The sequence below is a fragment of the Pseudorasbora parva genome, chromosome 2 (assembly GCF_024679245.1).
Source record: "Pseudorasbora parva isolate DD20220531a chromosome 2, ASM2467924v1, whole genome shotgun sequence".
Classification (NCBI taxonomy): Eukaryota; Metazoa; Chordata; class Actinopteri; order Cypriniformes; family Gobionidae; genus Pseudorasbora; species Pseudorasbora parva.
In genome coordinates, this window is record NC_090173.1 from 43508332 (window position 1) to 43532723 (window position 24392).

Consider the following 24392-nt stretch of genomic DNA (forward strand, 5'->3'; position numbering starts at 1 on the left):
CGTCCCGGAATTGATTACCGAATTGAACCCGGGTCGGGGACCTAGTAACATTGCGGGGTTCGATCCGGGACGAGCACTGTGTGAACAAAAGCCAAAACTAATGCCGCAACGTGTACGTAGCAAGCCTGCAGTCTCCCTCTCAGATACTGAAGCTTTCGCGCCTCGATCGCCCCCCGGTGACCGGTCCCAGTATAGCCGCCCCTCTGTGTTTTCTAATGGACGCGAGGCAAACTAAATAATAAAATTACACTTCAAATATTTTTTCCCCAAAGTTAGTTTATGTCACTGAAGGCAGTTATCATCACGATGATTTCATTTCAAGTGTTTGTTTTTAAAATAAGTTTAGTTTGAGTTAGTTATCTGATGCTGTAAAAACAGGGGGTGTGACGTCATGATTGACAGCTGAGACTGACGGCTTCTCTGAGTGAAGTTGTCACTGAGGCACTAACAGACTTTTTTCAATATTTTTGGGAACAGATTGGAGCTTTAGCTTTAATTTCTAGATTTCCATAACTGTTTATTTCACACCAACATAATTAATTGTTCTGCATCTGTGAGAGTGTGGGCGGGCTTTTGATATCGCGACTGTACTTCCTACTCTACTTCCTGCGCTCTACTGCGCAACTCCGGTCCCGAAATCACTACTGCGCAGACTCGGCCCCAAGATGTCCTCGCCGTGCAGGCCGCCTAAAAGCTTCAAATCTGACAAGCGGACACGGATGTTGTTGAGTCGTCCATATTTTTTTAAGGTCTATGGTACGTAGTTATCGTGCGACTCCTAGATCTTGTTTTTTCAATAATACAACCCTGCAGTGCCGGAAGAGCTAGTTGGTGTTTTAAACGCAGAGATTGTTTGGATACATAAGAAACTATAATTAAACAAGTAGAAATGTGCGCAAACTGGACACAAGTCGAGACCACGGAGCTCCTTACTATCCGCGCTGAAGCTGAGATCGCTCGCCATTATACGTCACATCAGGATGTCACGTGTCAACTCGACCCGGGACCGTTACGAGTTGTGTGTGAAAGCGCACATATTACGGTATTTCGCTGACAGTGTGAATGGACAACATCTAGCGGCCCGGGAACAAATGCCGGGTCGCATTATCCGTGTATTTGCCAGAATCGCAGTGTGAAACGGGTTTTAGAGTGGCATACACCCTGGGAAATGTAACATCCTTCTGCATATACGCCCTCTCTTCCACTGCAGTCATGCCTTTTCCATTAAGGGACAGTGTTTGCACCCTTTTATAAAGGCAACGTTTTTCTAACCCTATTAAATGTACATATGTGTCATGTTTTATGTAAAATTCTTAAAGGCCCTATGGCATGAAATTTTAATTTTATGAAGTTTTTCAATATTAATATGAGTTCCCCTAGCCTGAATATCAGTGGCTTGAAATTTTGATTGGTGTAAACCCAGTTCTGGCTGTTTTTCTCTGCCTTTGAGAAAATGACAGCCCAGATGAGCTGATCTTGATTTTTTCCTGTTATGACACCATACTAGTAACGGTTGCCTCCCTTTCCTCCGCCCAGAAAATTTGGCACGCCCATACCAGCGCAATATTTGTTTGTCCTCGAGAGATCATGGCTTGTGAACGAGCGAGTGTTTGGATGTGCAGATGAAAATAGAAGTCTTTTTTCCGTTCCTTCATGTGAGCCTCAGAAGAACCAGTGGGTTCATTTTTTATTTGATCTGGAAATTGCCTAATCTGGGATCAGTGATTTCTGATGTGTAATCCTTCAAGTTCACACAGACTTTCTTTCTAAATCGTTTAATGCTGTTTATGCATCAATCAATCAAGCCAGTGACTAAACGAACAACTTCACATCAGTTCTGTTAGTAGCATGAATCAAATCTGTTATTTAATTTAAATGATTAAACTACAGAGAGTGATCAAAGAACACTCCCTTTACCGTGTCTGAAGCTGTCAATCACACATCGTGAGTGTATCGACACACTTGTCCAAACTGCCGTTATAATGAAGGACGCTGTTGACAGAAGCTCTTACTGTATTCATGTCGATGTTGTGGTCAAAGCATTTTGTGGGAGAAATAGCATTGCAATGACGAGATCACCTGCAAGTCCAAAAGACAGCAGGGTGTCCCATTTGTCATTTTAAGATTCAGCATGGTGCTCACGATCACCCCCTTTGCAGTCGATATGCGCCCTCGATCCGCACTTTGGCTGAGCCCGCACTGGTACGAGCTCCGCAGGAGACTTCTTCCCGACAGACAAAGCGACATTACGTCATGAAAGTGCGGACTCGTAGGAAGACAGCAAGTGTTTAGGGTGCCACTTGGGACAGGGCCTTTTAAGGAAGCAAGTGTATTCATGAATGAGCCATTGAATCATTGATTCTCCCGTTTTGGTTAAAGCCGCAGGTAATTTCATTGACGAAACTCTGCTGTTTTTTGCTTGGAGATGCACAATAGTTCTGCTGTGGCTTTCGTTGTAACTATTATTTCATTGCAAAACAGAGCAAACTAATCTGACAATACTGTGTTAAAAATGTACAGTTTTGTTTGTTTAACCTGTTTAAAATGTGCAATTGTGTGGATATTCTGGAAAAATGACATTCTTGCTCGTATAATATATTATCAGTGTTAAAAACAACACCTCACACAGGGTATATTTTTGTATCAAAGAGATCTCTATGCACAGTCTGTGTCTTTATTTGTTTTTATTGAGAGTTCGTGCTAAAATCCCACTTTTTCAAAGGCACATTGTTGAGAACGGCAGCATTGTAGCGCAAATCATATGCACGCTGTGGGTGTGGATGCAGTCAGGGTTGACTGCAAAAGATGAGGTTGTTTAATTAGATACAGCCCTACCATTTTCGTGTTTTTACACTAGAGCTGCCATTTTGCTTGTTAGAAGTACATGCTCTGTTTTAATTATATTTTATAATGGGGTAGAATTAAATGAACTCAGTATTTTGTTCGGATACCCCCATATCACCTGACAAACCCCTAGGTGTACGCGTTCCCAAGTTTAAGAACCACTGGTGTAAATCATGAATTAATGTTGTTGCTTTGTAGATTTTACTTCCATAACTGGCATGGATTAGGTGAAAAGGAACCGGTTGTGATTCGTTATGCATTACGGACTGGATCGGGAGCAGAGCAGGCAGCGTCTCCTTTGCTGGAGAGGACCTCTTTGGAATACCTCTTTGCTCAGGTGATTTTTACAGGAGATTTCCTGAAACGCTCTAAATACACTGCCTCTGAGATATTTCTTTTTAGTTTTAACAGAAGAGATCATAAAATAAAATAAAAAAAAATCAACATGTAATAAAAAAATTAATTTCCCATAAAAATTGTGTTTAGCTTTTTTAAAATGTCTAACCAATGTCCACAAATTCTTTAAATTGTCCAGATTTATATATAAAAACAGGATGCTATTCTCTCTAAGTCTTTTATAATTGTATGTCTTGATTTTCTTACCAGGCGAAATATGATTTTGTGAATGACTTGACATGTTTGGATACATTGAGAGGAGAGGAAGAGATCAGTCTTTATAAGAATGAGTGTCTGGGCATGGCTGTGCTTCACCTGTCTCACATTGCCCTGCAGACGGGCTCTTCTCTACAGGATGTGGCCAAGCAGACCAGGTGTGGGCTTCAGCTTTCTTCACTGTTCAGAGGAAATTCTGAAAGCTATTTTTAAAACAGGAAGTTGAATAAAATATAAAACAGCAGGAAGTCCTTAAAGGGGTCCTATCATACATAAATCTACTTTTTTAAATTTGCCCAAATAATGTTAGTAAAGGTTTTTTCCCACCTCTCTCAATTTTGCTATTGTGCTTTGTGGACTTGTAAGTGAATGCCCTCATAGCATATGCATTGAGCTTTCCTGCAGTCCCTCACAAGCTACAGCTTTGCTATCAAATACATTTTTTAAACTGCCCCATCATTCAAATATGCTACAAACCTCAAAGGCTGTGGTACAATGATCAGGCACTTTGTTACTCACATCGATTGTATAAATGTGTCTAAATGTGCTTCATCTGATGTCAAACATTTGCAGAAGTATAGAACGAGACATTTTTACAGCATAGTTTCCATAAGTAGTCTTATTTGCCGGGAGGAAATTATAATGTGTTTGTACATTTAGGGAAAAATTCTTATTAAAAGATAATGTTATTAAAAATCTATAGTCCCCAATATACAGTCAAACCACAAATTAATTCAGACACCTCACATTATCACAGTGTATACACTATAGTTTAGAAAATGGTAATAAACTATGACAAATAGAACAAATTCATCTTGATAATATCTGATAACTGATAGAAAGGTTTGTAATGGATTACAATCAGCCAATCATATGTCAGCTGTTAAATTTAAGTACAAAATTATATAATACCAATTTAGGTCAACCATTCACCAAGCAATGCTTCATTTTGTTCAGTCTGAGGTCGCATTAGCAATTAAAGAAAAGAAGAAAAAAACACTTAAGAAACCCATGATCAGGTCAAAGTTCCTGAATAATTTTGGTCCCAAATTTTTTTATCAATTTTACTGATAGTCCACTGGATGCAGAATATTTGGGTAAAATATGTCACAGTTTACTTTATTTGCTATCCTCATTTGGTTTCTGTAGAATTATTGGTTTGAGTGTATTAGTGAATGACATTCATTGAAGCACTTTCAAATGTGCAATTTTAAATACTTTAATAATAATGCAATTAGCCATTACAACATATAGAAAATGATGTTTATGTTCCATCCTTCAGCTTTCTCCGATGCATCCCTACATCTTTTTCCCGACACATCGCCCAGAACAACATCCTGACAAGGTTCCGTATTCACCGCGTGTTTGCGAAGTTTGTGAGCAGTTTTCAGCAGCACACAGTGGCCATGGGGAAGCTTGGGTCGCAAGAGGTCATGTACAAGTATCTGTCTACGCTGGAGCGCCTGGCTCCTCATTTTGGTGTTGAGACATTCCCTGTGTTTCATCTTCATCTGAGGCCTGATGGAGATGGCAGTGGGTCATACCTCATTGCCACCCGAACACAAACACCTTCTGAGGAAACCATAAAGGGTGAACCTACTTATGAGATCAGGGTGTCTGGAACAACTGGCATATGGTGGAGGAAGTTACCAGCACAAAGGGTGAGTTGGTGCAGTTGATATTTGACCTTCTTCTCTAATACAACTGTTCTTTGAAAAATGCATCACTTTCCAGGTCAATGACTACATTCATAATCAGAGTGAAGAGACACAGTCATGTGATGAACAGGAAATGGACACCTGGACCACCTTCTGCGACTTCCCTGAGATTTCTCTGATTTCCATTCAGGGCATGAATGTTAGCGTCAGTCGCCAAGACAACATGTCAATGGTAAACTGTCTGGTAAAGCTGTATTTGGTTTCCATCTTTTGCGTTTGTATGATATGCGTCCCACCTACATATATTTGTGTTCCAGGACATGCATTTAGGCTCCAGTCTTCAGGCTCGCTCTCTGGTTTCACTACTTGATGGGTATTTCCGCCTTACAACCGATGCACATCATTATCTTTGTCACGAGGTGGCTCCGCCCAGAGTGGTTCTCAGTGAGACCAATGACCTGCACGGTCCCATACTGTACGTCACTCGCATTTTCACATGCAGTCAGCAAGGTCATGTGGTCTTCATCCATTTTTATTGACTTGTTCGCTCTTTTTCCCTACTGCTAGGGATGAGTTTGTGTTCCAAAAACTAAAGAGAGAACCAGAGGAGGGAGCGTTTATCGTGCGCTGGAGTTGTTTGGATTACCATCGAATAATCCTGGCATCTCTGAGTCGGACAAAGGTAATTCTCTAGATAGGGGGTTCAATGTTAACTCAACAATAGTTTGATTGGAGGAGCTGTAGAACTGTGAAAAAAATGTGTGATATGTGATGTATAATTAGGGGTGATTAATAAGGCAAGAATTAAGTTGCGGCATGTAAAGGGAATTTGCATGGTAGACAAACTTGTATTTTTCTTGACTTGAGTAAGCGGCAACTGTGAGTTTCTTATTCACAAGGGAGGGACACAGGGTTGCTTGTCAAGCTTGTTCTTGAGAATCCTGCCACTTTGTTGTGTACAATTACCAATGGTGCACACTACTTAATATAGAAAGATGTTTTATTGGCTGCTGCGTACGTTTTATGTGGTCAAAGAAAAATGTATTACTAGCTGTTTTATACCACTTCTTGTGTGTATGGAAAAGTGCATATAAACACAAGATAAATGGTTGCCACCTATTGCGCAAAATGCCCTTAACTCATCCCACACCTTTTCCCCCCTACAGATATAGTGTATTAGTTTTGAAGCCTTCCATTTTTTGATAAAACAGGTTAAAAAAAACAACAACAAAAACGCAATGCCATAATAAGCCCCTTTGGCAATTTTGATCCTAGAAATTGCTTTGAAATTGCTAGAGTGCCTTCTGTGTGAAAGCAAATACATCCTGGGATAGGGACCCACTGTAGCTGGGATCAGTCCTGAAATGTGCCCTGTGTGAACAAAAGGCAGGACCAATGCTGTAAGGGGTGCGTTGTAGTGATTATGCTGAATATGAGATCATTCGCCAGCTTAGTGGAACTGTACGTGATGCGCGAAAATGAAATGAAAATGAACTATCCGAGTCACTATACAAAGTGAAATAAAAATGCAAAGAAAAAAAGTGCAGGAAGTTTCTATACAGACTTCTCTCTGGAGATGTTTGCAGGACTTCGATCTTTTAGTTGAAAAAACTCCTCCCCTGCTGCTAGCTCACGTTCATCTGCCTCCACTTTTGAGTGCAACGGCAACATCTCAAAATCCACTACATAGAACCAAGTCCCTGCTTCACAATTCTTTTCAATAATCTGTTTTACTCAGATGGATGTACATCACAATGCGGAAGAAAGCATCATACTTCTGTTTCATCGATAGTTTAAAGTAATTTCTGATTGACTTTGATTCTGTCAGGAAGGGGAAAACCCAATATACAAACAGTTCCGAATTACACAGAAGGGCTCCATGTTCAAACTGGAAGGCTGGGATCAGGAGTTCTCCAGTATAAAGGAGCTCACCAATAGTTTAAAAGCCTTCGTGCTGAAGTCTGGAGAAGACAGCTACACTTTGAAGAAGTGCTGCTTGCCCAGACCAGGAGGTGAGTGTATGTTTGTGTATTTTCAGCATGGCAGACTTTACTGTTAAACCTCTGAGTCATCCTGGAGTGAATCTCTGATTAGGAAAAATTCCACAGAAGTATATGATTCTTATCGTTTGGTGAGTCAGCCTGTTAACAGTTTTTATGGTTCTATGCAGAGTTATCGAACCTTCTCGTAATGAGAAAGTGTGGAAACAGTGGCATTAAAGCTGTCTCTGAAACCCTCAACCTGAGCCAACTGAGGTTCCATCAAATTAAGGACAAGGAGATTGCAAAGGTATGTGGTTGTACACAATCAGCCGCTGATTGAGCTGAGCTCAACAACACTAAACCATTGATAAGGACATTTTCATGCATTCCACTTGGGCAGATTGTATTGATGTATTGATTGCACTGATAAAATGAAAGGAGACAACACTTCTCTATATATCAGATATGTAGTTTATCATTAGGGCCAGAACACAGATGGTGTAAGGACCCTTTTAGAATTGCTCTGTTTATTCTTCTCCGAAATGAATCGCATTTTTAAGGGCCTGAACATGCTCGAAAACACATGAAACTTTCCCACATGTCAGAAGTGGTGAAAATGTTTGTCTGATATGGGTTTCAGAATTAGGTGTGGCAAAATGGCGTGACAATTTCAAATAAGCGCTGTTCGTGCTACGTTTTACATACAAGCATGAAATTCATGTTCAACAGTCCAATACCTACAAAAAAGTCCGTGGGAGAAAAATCTAAAAACCCATGAGGAAGTGAGATATTAAGTTATTAAATATTAAATATTTAACTCCTCATTGAGATTTAGCCCGAACAAAATCATATTTTGGTCAGTCTAATCTTAACAATTTTTTAAAAAGGCTAAAAAACATAGCCTAGAGTTTTCCCCTAGAGTTAAACAGTTAAGTTTTTCAGCCGATCAAATTAAAGGGTTAATTCCCCCAATAATGAAAATTCTGTCATTGATTACTTACCCTTATGTCGTTCAACACCCGGAAGACCTTTGTTCATCTTTCGAAACACAGATTAAGATATTTTTGTTGAAATCCAATGGCTCAGAAAGGCCTTCATTGACACCATTGTCATTTCCTCTCTCAAGACCCATAAAACGTACTAAAGGCGTTGTTACAAAGCCCATCTCACTACAGTGGCTCTACAATTGTTTTATGAAGCGACGTGAATAGTTTTTGTACACAAAAAACACCCCCTAAATAACAACATATAGTAATGGGCCGATTTTAAAACAAAGCTTTGAACCGTTATGAATCAGCTTATCGATTCATGATTTGGATCGCGTGTCGAACCGCCAAAATGCTGAAATCATGTGACTCTGAACCCTTATGAATCAGTAAATCGATTCATGATTCCGATCGCCAAAGCTTTGTTTTGAAACTGGCCCATCACTATATAATGTCATTATTAAGTTAGTTTTTTTGCGCACAAAATCTTTTCTCGTCGCTTCATAAAATGATTGTAGAATCACTGTACTGAGATAGACTTTGTAACGACATCTTTAGTGCCTTTTATGGGAACAGACTAAAAGATTTGATGATTATAACTGACAACTAAGGAAAATCCTAAATTCAGTATCTCAGACAATTTGAATATTACTTAAGACCAATACAAAGACATTAAAAAAAATCTTGGCCAACTGAAAAGTATGAACATGAAAAGTATGAGCATGTACAGCACTCAATTATTAGTTGGGCTCCTTTTGCCTGAATTACTGCAGCAATGCAGCGTGGCATGGAGTCGTGCTCACCTCAGGTGTAATGAGAGCCCAGGTTGCTCTGATAGTGGCCTTCAGCTCTTCTGCATTGTTGGGTCTGGCATATCGCATTTTCCTCTTCATAATACCCAATAGATTTTCTATGGGATAAAGGCCAGGCGAGTTTGCTGGCCAACTAAGAACAGGGATACCATGGTCCTTGAACTAGGTACTGGGTGCTTTGGCACTGTGCGCAGGTGCCAAGTCCTGTTGGAAAATGAAATCTGCATCTCCATAAAGTTGGTCAGCAGCAGGAAGCATGAAGTGCTCTAAAATTCTGGTAAACGGCTACGCTGACTTTGAACCTCAGAAAACACAGTGGACCAACACCAGCTGATGACATGGCACCCTTAACCATCACTGACTGTGTAAACTTTACACTGGACCTCAAGCGACGTGGATTGTGTGTCTCTCCTCTCTTCCTCCAGACTTTTGGACCCTGATTTTCAAAGGAAATGCAAAGTTTACTTTTATCAGAGAACATAACTTTGGACCACTCAGCAGCAGTCCAATCCTTTTTGTCTTTAGCCTAGGCGAGACACTTCTGACTCTGTCTGTTATTCAAGAGTGGCTTGACACAAGGAATGCGACAGCTGAAACCCATGTCTTGCATACGTCTGTGTGTAGTGGTTCTTGAAGAGTTAACTCCAGCTGTAGTCCACTCTTTGTGAATCTCACCCACATTATTGAATGGTTTTGTTTTCGCAATCCTCTCCAGGGTGCGGTTACCTCTATTGCTTTTACACTTTTTTCTACCACATATTTTCCTTCCCTTCACCTCTTTATTAATGTGCTTGAACACAGAGCTCTGTGAACAGCCAGCCTCTTTTGCAATGACCTTTTTTATCTTTCCTTCCTTGTGCAAGGTGTCAATGGTCATCTTTTGGACAACTGTTAAGTCAGTAGTCTTGCCCATGATTGTGAAGCCTACAAAACTAGACTGACAGACCATTTAAAGGCTTTTGCATGTGTTTTGAGTTAATAAGCTGATTAGAGTATGTACCAGGTGTATTCAATAGTTAACCTTTTCACAATATTCTAAGTTTCTGAGATACTGAATTTAGGATTTCCATTAGTTGTCAGTTATAATCATCAAAATGAAAAGAAATAAATATTTGAGATATATCAGTCTGTGTGTAATAAATGAATATAATATACAAGTTTCACATTTTGAATGGAGTTAGTGAAATAAATCAACTTTTTGATGATATTCTAATTATATCACCAGCACCTGTATAATAAACAATAAAACATTTAATAAAACTTAAAAATCAAGTTAAATAATAAGTTAAATCATTACTTTATTATTATTTTTTGCAATTCTTCACTGACATTGTACAGTAACCTTATTAGTGGCAGAATATTTTGTTGTGTTGGAAATGTCATGATTGAGGGATAGTCGCAATTTGTTTTCAAATGTATGCAAATAGTTTTTCAAAAATAAATCATAAAGAATGTGAACTTTGTGTAACAAATAAAAAAGTCAAGCCCTGTGTCATGAAACTTTTTTTAATGGATACAGGAGCAGCATCTGGGGCGAGGCACCAGGACTAATATTTACGCAGGCTGGCTGAAGATACACGGCTCCCTAGAGGATGATGACAATGAATTCAATAATAATCAATGCAACATAAAAGGCATCCGGGTCGTCCTTAAAATTCTGGACCAGAGCCACAAGGACATAGCGCTAGTAAGACTTGTCCGGTTAGGAATTGTATGATAAAAAAAAGTAAAAGCACAGATGTCATCTCATTGCCTTTGCATTTTTGTATAGGCATTCTTTGAGACAGCTAGTCTCATGAGTCAGGTGTCACACTGTCATCTGGTCTTTGTGCATGGCGTTTCAGTCAAGGGATCGGAAAGTGAGTGTTATGCCCTTTTTGACTTCCTCTTTAAAGGGCGCAAGTGTCGTCATAGCTGTTTTTTTGTGGAGCTGTATGTTTTTTACTATCATGTGTCTGTCGACTACTGTTTTTTTGTTTTGTTTTGTTTTTACAGACATCATGGTGGAGGAGTTTGTGGAGTTTGGTCCATTAGATGTGTTCCTGCACAGAGAGAAGGGCCGTGTCACTCCTCAGTGGAAGTTTACTGTTGCTAAACAGCTTGCCAGTGCTCTTTGCTATCTTGTGAGTGATGAATTCAATATGGTACTTTTAAAATCCTTTTAAAAACTTTTAAAAGCTTGCATCCATAATTGCCAGAAATCTCTCAGATTATTAGTCTTTGTTAGAATGAATAACATGAATACTATTGTATTTCACTCAAAAAGCAAAGGGGAAAAAATAGACCTATTTGTGGTGAAGTTTTTTTCCCGTATGGAAACATTATATAACAAAAAATTAACACTATAAAACTTCAAGTCAGATTACACCTCTAAATCAAAATAAAAAATATTCTTATCAAATAAATATTTTTGAATAAAATAAAGCCGGTTTTTGAGGGCATTTTCATTCATTTTACTTGACCATGGTTTAAATAAGTCCAATTCTCATTACTGTAATTTGAAAAAAAAGGTGATATTTTCTAGTTATAAAAACATTAATTTTTAAAGAATGTCCTTGATGTTACACATCAAAATCAAAATCAAAATTGTTATAAGAAATTGTGTGCTTATATTTTTCCATTGTATAAGACCAATAAACATTACTGTAATGTGAGACAATTATGCTGCAGTACACTTAAATTAAGTTCGTTATATTTATTACAATACACAGATTTTAATTAAACAATGATTTGCTTTAAGATAGGATTTTTTTCTTACAACATTGAGATAATTAATGATGATTAATTGCCATGAAATTGTAACCTCTGATTGGCTGGAAGATGCGCATTAAAACCGTTTAATGCGCAGGTAGTTCCAAGTCAGTTTAATCACCGTTCTGTACCGTATCAATGCACACACACAGACAGAAACTTGTTATCAGCGCTGCCCCATGACTTTTATTAATAAAATAGTTTCGATACTGAATCTCTTCATTATATTTACAAGCAACGAGGGGGTAACAGCACTAGTTTTGAAGTAATTCAACTCACAGCTTCATTATTAGAAGATAAATGCAGATGCAGGTAATTCACACACTTATTTCATGGCTAGCTATGCATTAAACTCAATATATGCACTCCGCGTTGTGGTTCTTTGCCTCTACGTCGTGCATTAAAATCATGAATTATGCACTTTATGTTTTTTTTTTTTTCTGTTTGTGTATGATATTGACCCATCTTGTTCTTCACAGGAGACAAAGCGATTGGTCCACGGAAATGTCTGTGGCAAGAATATTCTCGTGGTCAGGAAGGGTTTGGAGGAGGGCTCATCTCCTTTCGTGAAGCTCAGTGACCCAGGCATTTCTCTCTCTGCGCTGTCTCGTGGAGGTAACCGAAAACTGTGTTGTTATTCACATGTATTGTACATCGAGTTTGAGTACATCCTGTCCCTCTTTATCTGTCATTTCTCTAGTTACTTTACTCCGCTTGTCACTACTGTTTACTTCATCAGATTCTCTCATGGTTGATAGAACAGGAAGCTACAAACCAACCACTTCCTAATGGTGATGCTCACTTCCTTTAGTTTAGCACGTTTTTTTAATGTCAGGATGATCACATTAACCGCTCCGAAGCAGCTGTCCAGAATGAACACTGACAGAAACCCTACGTATTAAACTTCAGCACACTGTTTGTGATGCACCCTAGCAACGAATTAGCAACACACTACAAACAGCTCAGAGCACACTAAGATCATAATGGCAGGGTTTGCAGAAGAAAGGACTGTTCACATTTACTCCAAATAATGTTTGATATTTGTGTTTTATGTAAAGAGCGCCTGGAGAGAGTCCCATGGATCGCTCCGGAGTGTATCGCCGACGGGGCCCGTATAGGAAGCGCTGCCGACCAGTGGAGCTTTGGAGCAACTCTGCTGGAAATCTGCAACAACGGAGATCTTCCCATCAGTGGCTGCACACTGCCTGAGGTACGGCTTCCTCCAACTGTGTAGCACACAACCGCACACACTCGCCGTTTTCTTACAAGCTCTTCTCTGTCTACAGAAAGAGCGATTCTATGAGACGCAGAGTCGCCTGGCAGTGCCGTCGTCTCAAGAGCTGGCCAGCTTTATCAGCATGTGTCTGACCTATGACCCTGCCGTACGGCCATCATTCCGGACCATTCTGAGAGAGCTAACAGAGATTCAGATTAAAAGTGAGCCCTTTAACGTTTAACGTGGGGTTTTCTGTTGTTTTCAGTACCATGTTGTTTTCAGGCCAAACCGTTTTCGTTCCTTGATGTCCCAATCTGGCCCATCCTGTACAGATGTGGTTTTAATTTTCCACTGTGGAGCTGATAAGAGAGCTTTTTTGAATGTAATACAAATGCGTCAGTCGTTGCCTGGGTAGTGCAAGAGTTAACAGATGGTATGAGATGTAAACAGTGAGCGCTTTATGTATGGTGATCGGATATTACTATTATTAACTTATGTTTACTTCACTCAAAAAACGCGCATGGTCAGCTACAGAGAAACTGGTAGTCAGGCAACGGACAAGTCACCAGTCATGAGTGGCAATATCACTACACGCACTGCGAAAGATGCTGTTGGATAGTTCACCCAAAAATGTAAATTCTGTCATAATTTACTCATATTCATGCCATTCCAAAACACAAAAGAAGTTATTTAGAAAACTATTTTTTTTTCATACAATGAAAATCAATGGGGTCCAATGTTCTTCTTGTGTTCAACAGAAGAAAGGCATACAGATTTGACATGAGGGTGAGCAAAAGATGACAGTAATTGGGTATACTAGGGACGCAAGATGAATAATGACTCGCCTAAGACTATGGCAGTTTAAATGGAAGACTACTGTGGTCAAAACTGATGTGATTTTAAATTCAGCTTGCAATGATGTTTCCAAGTAGCTAAAAAAATGTACCCAGAAGCATTCACTCTGTAACCAGTGCCTCAATACACATTTTCAAGCATTTTTGTGTTTGCGCAGAAGCTGCGAGGCTATGTAATGCAACATTCATTTAAAATTAAAATAAGCATTTCTGGTTTTTGACTTAATGTCCATGTTAATGCTAATGTTATTGGACATTATAAGTATTTTTCAAACTTTTTTTCTATCCCATGTTACAAAAGTACTAAACAATTTGTTTTATCTATCATAATTTATCATTTTAATGTATTAAAGCATAAAAAAGCATAAAGCATAATCAAATTTTTAAAAATTATATTGATTTATATTTATATTATCTGCCATCATATTGGTTATCAACCATAATGAATATAATTATCTATATCGACTAAAATTTTGATGTTGAAGCATCCCTAGGTAAACCATGGTACTGAATGATTACTATATGCATGTTTCACAGTATTTGCATAGTATAATACCATGTTAAATTTTGTTATTGTCGTCTTCAAAAGATCCAGACATTTCATCAGAATGTGAGTCTCTTCCGGACAGAGACCCCAGCATCTTTTACAAACGTTACCTAAAGAAGATCAGGGATCTGGGAGAGGTCAGTTTACGGTTTCTGCTCAAGACTGTGTTCAGGTCTTACCGTCATATGTCATTTTCATAAGGTACTGTGTGACCTGCTTACAGGGACATTTTGGAAAGGTGATGCTGTACGTCTATGACCCTGCCAATGATGGAACAGGAGAATATGTGGCAGTGAAGGCCTTGAAACAAGAGAGTGGAAGTAACCTTCACGATTCCTGGATGAAAGAGATCGAAATACTCAAATCACTTTATCACAAAAATATCGTCAAATACAAAGGGTGTTGTACTGAACTGGGTGAGCAAAACTGCTAACTGCTATTGTTCTCATTAAGCTATTAAAATGTTATTTCTGAATATTCTCTTAACGATCAAAGCTGATTAATTTTAAAATGTCCAGTAAAACTTTTTTTCTTGGTTATGCAAACATTAGAGAAATAATTAAAAGTACACATTGTAAGTTTTGGCCCTCTATGCATGCATTTTGTGAAAAAACATTGTTTTGTTGTGCTTTGGCTCTACATGACTGTGTGGATTGGTGTGGTTTGATGGTTATACTACTGCTCATAAAACTCACTACTAGGCTTAAGAGATATTACAAGTTTAGATGGAAAGGATCTTAATCTAGCTTGCTGTAGCTTTACCTATTAATAGATAGGATATTTAATTTAAACGTACAGCGTTACAACAACCGTAATTAAACGACCCTTGACAATAAATAATGCTTTACAGTGAAATCTTTTAGAGAGCTACATATGGCAATTGATGCTATCAGTGTGTCGCTTTTAAAACATTTCAAATCCCTCAGTTCTCACCATGTCTCAAAAGCCAAGGCAATAGTGAGTCTTTTTTTTATTATGAGCTCTGTCGTGTTTCCTTTTTGCCGGCTGACTCTTCTTTGCTTGGGTTTTTATTTAATGGGTTTTTCTCCGGAGGTTTGAAGCACGGTGGCTCATTAGGCACTGTCTCGCATCAAGAATGTCCACTATTCGAGCACTGGCTGAGCCAGGAATTGTTTCTGTGTGGAGATGTTCTTCCCATGTCAGTGCAGGTTTCCTTTGAGTTATCTGGTTTCCCCCACCAAGCAGAAGACATGCAGGTTAGGTGGATTGGATATGCCAAATTGGGCGTAGGAGTATGTTTTAGGGTCTCCCAGCACTCTCAAGTCAGCAAGGGCATCCAGCCAGCGTAAAACCTGTGCGAAATCCAGTGTGTGTGTGGATAATTGATGACTGGATCCTGCAAATATGCCGGGCTAGCGCTAGGAAAATGAATTCCCTGAAGGATGGAGATTTGGCATGCTCGCTTGTCTCTTACCTATGGCATTCTCACACCATACATACAAAAAAGCCGGAGCAACTTTTCTCTATTAAAGGGTTAGTTCACCCAAAAATGAAAATTAGATGTTTATCTGCTTACCCCCAGTGCATCCAACATGTAGGTGTGTTTGTTTCTTCAGTAGAACACAAATGAAGATTTTTAACTCCAACCATTGCCGTGTACCAGTCATATAACGGGATGAATAGATAACAAGTCTATGAGAGCAAAACATGCAAACAAAAAAACATGCTTGGGCAACGTGCACAAAAACCCTGCTGCTCCTGATGACACCTTGATTTATTAAGACACAAAACAATCGGTTTCTGTGAGAAACCGAACAGTATTTATGTATCCCAAAAAGTCTCATCAAGTTTTCCCATTGACTGTAACTTCCATCTGATGAGGTCAAAGGGATGCGATCATAAATATATATATATATATATATATATATATATATATATATATATATATATATATATATATATATATATATATATATATATATATATATATATATATATATATATATATATATATATATATATAAACCTCATTAGGGCCTGCACGGCTCGATCGAGGCATCTGCATGGTATATTTCTATGATCACGTCCGTTTGACCTCATCAGACGGAAGTAATAGACAGGGGTAAAAAAAATAACATAATCGGTTTCTGTGAGAAACCGAACAGTATTTGTTTTGTGTCTTAATAAATCAAAGTGTCATCAGGAGCAGCAGGGTTTTTGTGCACGTTGCCTAAGCATGTTTTTTTGTTTGTATGTTTTGCTCTCATAGACTTGTTACCCATTCACATGATTATATGACTGGTACACAGCAACGGTTGGAGTTAAAAATCTTCATTTGTGTTCTACTGAAGAAACAAACACACCTACATGTTGGATGCACTGGGGGTAAGCAGATAAACATCACATTTTCATTTTTTGGGTGAACTATCCTTTAACAGTTAGTTACATGTATTAGTTACATAGTGTACCTTAAGGGAACGTTCCATTTGGTCATTTTAGAGGTATTATGTGAACGTAACTTTTGTATGTTCTCTAAACTGTTTTAAGTAGTAAGTAATAATGTTTAGAACTAAAACGTTAAAAAAAAAAAAAAAAAAAAAAAAAAAACCTTCCCATGAATGATCTGTGATTTTGTGCTAACAGTTTACAAGCTTTAATATTATAATAACTTTTTTGTGGGGTATACATTTTTTTATTGATTATTGCATAGTTAGGGTCACATACAGTTGCCCATAGTTTTCTTCAGGATAAAACATAAACAGGGAGGTGATGTAAAAATTGCTCTCAGAGGTGTATCCAGTTATTTTGTCTAATAAAATTGTCTCTTAAATAACAACTCCACCTTCTCCTATTTTATAATTATCACTTGGCTCTGACTAGGAATAGCAAGCAACAAATCATGTATTCAATAGTTCATATTTCATCTACTCATGCAAAATGTGACGGCCACACCCGTAGTGTACTATATGTGGTATTGTGTTTTAGGTGGACAGGTGGTTCAATTAATCATGGAGTATCTTCCACTGGGAAGCCTCAGAGAGTACCTGCCTAAACATCGGTTGGGAATCGCTCAAAATCTCCTGTTTGCACAGCAGATCTGTATGGTGAGGAATTCTGACCCATTAAAGTCACATTGAAGCTAACTAATAGTCCTTACTCTTCTAATTTGCTCTGTTTTCCAATCTGTACTACTGCACCTGTAGGGGATGGACTATCTGCACTCCAGGCGGTACATCCACCGGGATTTGGCTGCACGGAATGTTTTGGTGGAGAATGAAGGTGTGGTTAAGATTGGTGACTTTGGCTTGACAAAGTACATTCCCGAAGGGGAGATCTACTATCGTGTTCGTGAGGATGGAGACAGTCCTGTGTTCTGGTAAGCTGTAATAGCTGGAGGCTCGGGGAGATGGATAATGTTCTCTAATGGTGATAACATCCTGGAAAATCCTTTTAACAATAAAACATGGTCTGCTAATGGATTTATGGACATCATTAGATATAATGTGGTGTTACACAGTGAAAGCATAAGTATGTTTGATATCGATCGACACAAGGACAATAATCTAATAAGTTACAATAATCAAATAATTCCACAGAAAATAAAGTCGTAGAATAAGATAAAAATATGGTTATCTTTGCAATATTAAATTGATCTCTGGGCTTAAAACAAACAGAGCAGTTCAGCTGTTCAAAACATGTTATTTCTTGGCTTTTGTAGGTATGCCATAGAGTGCCTGAAGGAGAGCAAGTTTTCCTTTGCCTCTGATGTTTGGTCTTTTGCTGTTACCCTTTATGAGATTTTGACCCACTGCAACCATCGCCAAAGCCCTCCTTCGGTATGTCTCAGTTTTATGACATTTGTTGCATTTGTGCAAAAAGTCTCTTCCTCTCACTAAGGTTTCATTTATCTTTGTCAATTTTTAACATTATTAAGCATTATTACTCACAGTTTTCAGTGTCACATTATCCTTCAGAAATAATTCTAATATGATGATTTGATGCTCAAGAAACATTTCTTATTATCATTATCAACATTGAAAACAGTTGTTCAACTTAATATTTTTGTAGAAACCATGATACATGTTTTTAGGATTTTTTTTTTATTTAAGTAGAAAGTAAAAAAACCTGCATTTAAAAAACATAGAAATCTTTTGTTATAAAAAGAGATCAGATGCACAATATGTCCCCCTCCATATTGATATATATACCCGATATATATTATTATTATTTATGTTATTGTTAACGGCCTGATAAGAAAATTTGGCCGATAAATTGAAGCGAATTAATGATGGATTATTTCCTTTAGGTTAAACACTTCAGATATGTACTGTTCACCATGATGGTTTTGAATAGCTTGAAATATGATTGAAATCACTTCAAAAGGGAGCATATGGTTAAGTGCAATATGCAGCGCATGTCTGTCATATAAGCTACTTAAAATTATAATGAGATCATTATAATTGTGTTCTTTTAAAGGTGAGACATTTTGTAATCAGGCTTTTAAAAATTATATACAAATTTTGATTTTGATTTATCTGCCAATATAACGGTTATCTAGCCTGACAAGCCAGACCCACATCAAGATGTTTGGTCTGGAAACTCACCATAGACAGGGCTCAATCCGAGAGGCGGGATGAACGGTTGTCTTTCAAACTCCCTTCTTCACGCGATAGGATAGCGCTACACACCAACCAGAGCAACGAAGGTGAAACAGAGCTCCTTGATAGATTAAACATTCGCGTATCCGGTTGGCAAAACTCTGAACACATCTTCCCTTTTAAGAATGACTTCAGTGCCGTTCTTTGTTCTTTTCTCAGAGAAAAGCTTAACTCCAAGTCTTCCAGAGTCGCGGTCAGAGCTGATTCGAAAGACCGCCGTTCGGCAGTTTCTGTGTTTACTAGAAGCACGCAAATGCAACTCGGCCGTCGTCATTATGGCCCCGCCCACCGACTCTATACACGATGTAATTGGCCCGGCAAGAGTTAGGGGAATACAGCTCAGAAGGGTATTGAGAGTTGCTAGACGACACTCGCGGGCAGATTAGATTTGCTGCCGCTAGGGTGCGTCTATATTTCTAGGCTAACGGTTATCAGCTTTCAAATATAAATAATTATCTGTATCTATCAGCCAATATGTTCATACGGGTGCATCCCTAGAAATGTTTTGACTGTCACTTTTGATCATAAAAACAAATACATAAAACACTTCTGAATAAAAGTTTTAATTTCCTTTGGGGGGAAAAAAAATCTCCCCTGATTTATGAATGGTCGATGTGTGAATTATTGTAACGCTCACAGCAGAAAGGTGTAATGTTGTCTCTGTAAACCCATAGTTATTGCCAAAATGTACAAAAATGTAAATGTTTCCTGTATAGTATGAGAAATGGAATAAAACCTAACAAAAGATGAACAAACAAATCTGGTGTGAGGCAGTTGCAGGTATTAAAGGTGTGGTTCCGTGTTTTTTTTTTTCTAGGCTTGGTTGTGTTTATGGGGTGCAGTATAACATGTCTTAATACTTCTTTTTTTAAATATATTTGACCTTTATTCCACACCGTTGTCTCCACTGTCCTTTGATCGGCCCATTTGCTTCCTGCTTCTATGAAGCCCATCCCTCCGAAAAACACAATGGTCTTAGATTGGTTAGATGGCCAAATGTAGTTTCCTGTATTTTTATTGGCTGAAGTGAAACGCTACGCCCCTTACCATTACGGGCAGAAGTCAAATCTGGGGCAGTGTTTATGTTAATAGCAAGGGTTTATGATGTCACCAACCCGGGAAGAAGCTCGTTGTAGTCCAAACCGGCCGTTTTTGTGGGCAATAAACTGCCATAACTTTAAAAGACAATATCTCCGTTTGCATTGAACTATCAGCGCTGTAACTTTGCTCAAGCAGCAACTTTACACACTAACTAAAGTTAAAAAAGTGATATCGCATGCAACCACCCCTTTAAACAAGCCTCATGCATCAGGCCAATAGAGGTCAGTATAGCCACAAGACATATGGAACAAACAGTCAGCAAAACAATGTCCTTCATTTCATCAAACACCCAGAAACTTATTCACCCTTTTTGACATTACAAACTTTTCCTTCTAAAGCCATTTGATGTCTTTTCGCAAAGAACAGACCAAAACTTAAGTCATTATTCACTGAAAATGCCCTAAAACTTAAATCTCATTCTGTGAACATAACCACAAATTGGACTTGCAACATGTGCTTGAACAGTGTGAACATTCATCGTAATTTCTCATTTTGTGTTTCACAGAAGAAAGAACACCATACAGGTGTATCTCTTTAGGTTTGCAAAATCTCTGATAAATATATGATTTTCTTTCCATAGAAATTCTTTGACATGATGGGATTGGTCCATGGGCAAATGACTGTGGTTAAACTTATTAACCTCCTGGAGAAAAACGAGAGATTGCCGTGCCCTAAAGACTGTCCTCATGAGGTAGTGTGAAACCAAGCACAAATATTCTTACAAGTTTATTTGGACAACCTGTGGCTCACAGCTTCATTGCCTGAATCCTTATCGCAGGTTTACTTGCTGATGGAGCAGTGCTGGCACTTCAACCCTGGGCAGCGTCCATCATTCAGATTTCTGGCTGAGTCTCTTGAGGACATCTTGGGAACATACAGACAGCAGCCGTCTGTGCAACTCGCTCAGCTCAACCATCTCTGACCTGACCTGCTTTCTCTCTCTCTGTGCTGTTCTCACAGCCTGGAACCACATCACTTCACTATGAGCCTGACCACACTTGGCTGTTCATGTCATTGGGCCGTATTTTTAGAAATGAGGATGTTTTTTTTAAATGTTCTGTTTAAGGAAACCGACATGCTATACCTGTATTTTCTCAGAAACTCTGTGCTGGAATCAGTGCTCAGATTTGAAAACCTCCCTTAGAACTTCTTGTCATTAGAGAGAACAGTGATGTAAAACTGTTGCTCTGTTGCAGTATACAGCTATTTATTTCAGACGGATAGGGAAAATGAAGTGCTTAGCATATATCCGAGAGGAAAAAATAACTTCCCCAACGCCCCACGCGGTTCACCACTGTGAAACTACTGTCCTTAAGTGCTCTTTAAAGTTGCAGTAAGCAATTTCTGTGAGAAACTGGAAATCAACACCCAAACAAACAATTTTGTGAATATTTGATTGATATCTGTTCTGTTTGTGTTCTTTTGTTATATTGATAGGCTGTTGTTGTGAAGTCAAGTCACATTTATTTATATAGCACTTTATACAATAGAGATTGTTGCAAAGCAGCTTTTACTTGCACACTTTTTTTGTCACTCCGATTAAAATCATTCCGATTGAAAGATTCAGTGGCTTGTTCACATGAACCGATCTGAGATTTACATGTGCTGAATTTTGGGACATGTTGTGACAGTTTGCCTGTCGCATCAGAAATGTTGACGCTGTCCTCTCCAGCAGCTGGAATGTGTTCGCGGTTGCCATAGCAACTCTCAACGGCCACCAGGACTTATACAGTTTTATAAAAGTCATTTATTTGTTGTAAATAATAATAATTATCTCAGAAAAATTAATTCTTCTGTCAGGCGCAGTTGCAGTAAAAAGTGCCTGGGACAAACGCTGTCAAGATGAGAGGGTGTAGCCAGGCTGTGTCTGTCATTATTCCAATATTAGCATCATAACTTCTCACGAAATAAAAAGCTTAATGTTACCCCCTCAGAAAAATTAACTTTCCTCTCCTCTTAACATTATAGTCTGGTGTGAGTGCAATACATAACGTCACATATTTAATCGGGTCAGGTCCACCTTGTGGTAAACAGGAATATATTATATAATGATGCAAACAGACTTAAATTCTGCTGTAAAGCATTCAGTTTAATTCAGTTTGGTTCAATAACTGAAACATGAATCTATTATGAAATCAGTAAAGCTATGAAGCAAGCAAGCCTCACCCACATCAAGATGTTGGGTCTGGGATCACACCATTGGCAGGGCTCAATCCAAAGGGGCGGGATGAACGGTTGTCATTCAAATTCCTTCTGCACGAAATAGGATAGTGCTACAACCAACCAGAGCCGTATCTGTTTGGCAAAACTCTGAAAACATCTTCCTTTTTAAAGAATAACTTAAGTGCTGTTCTTTTTTTCTTTTCTCAAAGAAAGGCTTACCTCAGAGTCTTCCAGGTTTGCGGCCAAAGCGATTCGAAAGGCCGCTGTTTGCCAGCAGCAGCAGCTGTCTTTGTTTTCAAGTAGCAGGAAATTCATGTGGAACCGTCGCAACTCTGCCGTCATTATGTTAAGCCTGCCCACCGACTCGATACATGATGTGATTGGCCTGACTAGAGTTTGGTTATTCAAGCTCTCAAGCCAATGGAGAGTTGCTAGACGACCCTGGCTGCAAATGACATCTAGATTTCTAGGCTAATATAAAGCAGCTCTGGAGAAAACAGTGATGTCAACATCAAGTTCAGTCCTGTTCTCATCCAATAGTGTCAGTGCAGTCAAGTCAAAAATAATTATTTGTTTTCCCAACTTAGCAAGCCAAAAGGTGACTGTGATAAGGAACCCAAGCTCCATTGGTGACTGAAATGGAGGAATAAATTCTTGGGAGAAACCAGGCTTAGTTGGGGGTCCAGACGAACAACATTGTGAGGTTTAATTCCAGGCTGCATTATAATTTGTTGTGGTTATTGAATCACAGCTGGTCCATACATACTTCCATCAGCTGTCTGGTGCGCCAGCTGTTGGTCTTTGCCTGTGTTGTATAGTGTTTTCATTATTTTGGGGGTGGAGCAATGGGAGGGGCATGTTTCTTTTCTGTAGGGATGTGAATGTTTGGATGTCATTTACAACTACCGACAGTAGTCTCAGAAAATCGCTTACTACAGCTTTAAGTCATGTGTCTTTACTGTTAAGCCATAATAACCAAAGAATGCATGGTTGACATTTTTCATTCCATAATCAATGTAACATTATTGTGTAAATACTCTGAGGTATGTTTGGTTGCTTTCAAATGTAATTCCTCTCTTCTCAGTCCTGCTGTTCTTGGGAGAAAGCAAAGACTGTGACCGGCTGTTATTTGGAAGGCCTTAAAAATATACATTTAGTTGTTTACAGTATGATATAAATACCGCTTTGAATGTTTTTCTTTATTTATATTTTTCTTTTCTTTTTAAAAAAAGTGCAATTCTACTCGTTTTATGACCTTTTGTACCACATATTCTTTTGTGAAAATCTTAAGTCTTATTGTCACTGAATGTATCTATAAAAACTCTTAATAAATGTAATTATTGAAAGTGTATACCAAAATGCAATTATTTTTAATTCATTCAGAAAGTCAAAACTCAAATGCATCATAAATGCATGATCTAGATATTGTTGTGAATGATTCATTCATGTATATGTTTTATTTTTTTATTTTATTTTTTTATTCTATCCTTTTTTCACCCTTAAATCAAAATCGGTAATCTCTGGCAGTGTATGCCAGGTTATCTAAAAAAAAATTAGTCAACTACTGCTGTATAATAGTGACTCCACAACGTTTGTTTTATCTTGTTCAATAGTCCAATAGACTCAGATGTCACGATACTGAAGACAAAATCTGTTGCTACTATTAATTTCAGCGTGACTTTGGTACCTTAGGTACCTCAGCTCTAGATATACATTACCAGCTATACAAACCTATAGCACATTTTCACAAAAACTACATTGTGAACCCTCATTGTTAGGAACCATGAGGCCCATTGAGTGTTTTTAACCTGATATGGCAATCCCCCTTTTATGTAATCTGCTGTCATCTGCATTGTAAAACCAGAGGACTGACAATTAATTACTAATAAACACCAAGATGTTTATTGGTAATTAATGTACGAAAAACGGTTCTCTACTGCAGTCCAGAGCAAGGATTGTCTGTAATAGGTTGTCTATTTTTTGCTTTGACTTGGTTTGGTTTTAATTGAATTGTATGTTTAGGACAATAGGTTATGCATTTAATATGTGTTCAGGTATTTAAATGTTTTAATGCAAACAGTAAAAGCAAAAAACGCTAACGGAGAGGCTAATAAAACAAAAGAAAAGTTAATTTGTATGTATAGTATATTTTAAATAATAGGAGTATCTGGCAACCCGCATGCTGTGTGTTCAAATTTGAGAGGTGGCTCGTTGGCCCCGCCCCTCGTGCGGAAAAGAAAAACGCAT

General features: G+C 38.4%; 1 protein-coding gene across 3 annotated transcripts in view; it reads left to right on the plus strand.

The window, feature by feature from the left end:
* The window catches only part of tyk2 (tyrosine kinase 2), a 30447-nt gene extending 6951 nt beyond the window's left edge, over positions 1–23496 (plus strand). For 2 of the 3 annotated variants that reach the window (XM_067420681.1, XM_067420693.1), the window contains exons 4-24: positions 3043–3181; positions 3451–3614; positions 4739–5117; positions 5191–5346; positions 5432–5589; positions 5682–5796; positions 6943–7126; positions 7285–7403; positions 10414–10581; positions 10666–10753; positions 10890–11017; positions 12125–12260; positions 12704–12855; positions 12932–13082; positions 14305–14399; positions 14486–14678; positions 17209–17327; positions 17427–17599; positions 17942–18059; positions 20563–20673; positions 20761–23496. In XM_067420681.1, coding sequence (XP_067276782.1) covers positions 3043–3181; positions 3451–3614; positions 4739–5117; positions 5191–5346; positions 5432–5589; positions 5682–5796; positions 6943–7126; positions 7285–7403; positions 10414–10581; positions 10666–10753; positions 10890–11017; positions 12125–12260; positions 12704–12855; positions 12932–13082; positions 14305–14399; positions 14486–14678; positions 17209–17327; positions 17427–17599; positions 17942–18059; positions 20563–20673; positions 20761–20904 — 3190 coding nt within the window. In that variant the 3' untranslated portion in view covers positions 20905–23496. The remainder of the gene's footprint in view (positions 1–3042; positions 3182–3450; positions 3615–4738; positions 5118–5190; positions 5347–5431; positions 5590–5681; positions 5797–6942; positions 7127–7284; positions 7404–10413; positions 10582–10665; positions 10754–10889; positions 11018–12124; positions 12261–12703; positions 12856–12931; positions 13083–14304; positions 14400–14485; positions 14679–17208; positions 17328–17426; positions 17600–17941; positions 18060–20562; positions 20674–20760) is intronic. The other variant, XM_067420702.1, reaches the window with a different exon arrangement.
* Positions 23497–24392: the final 896 nt, after the last annotated feature.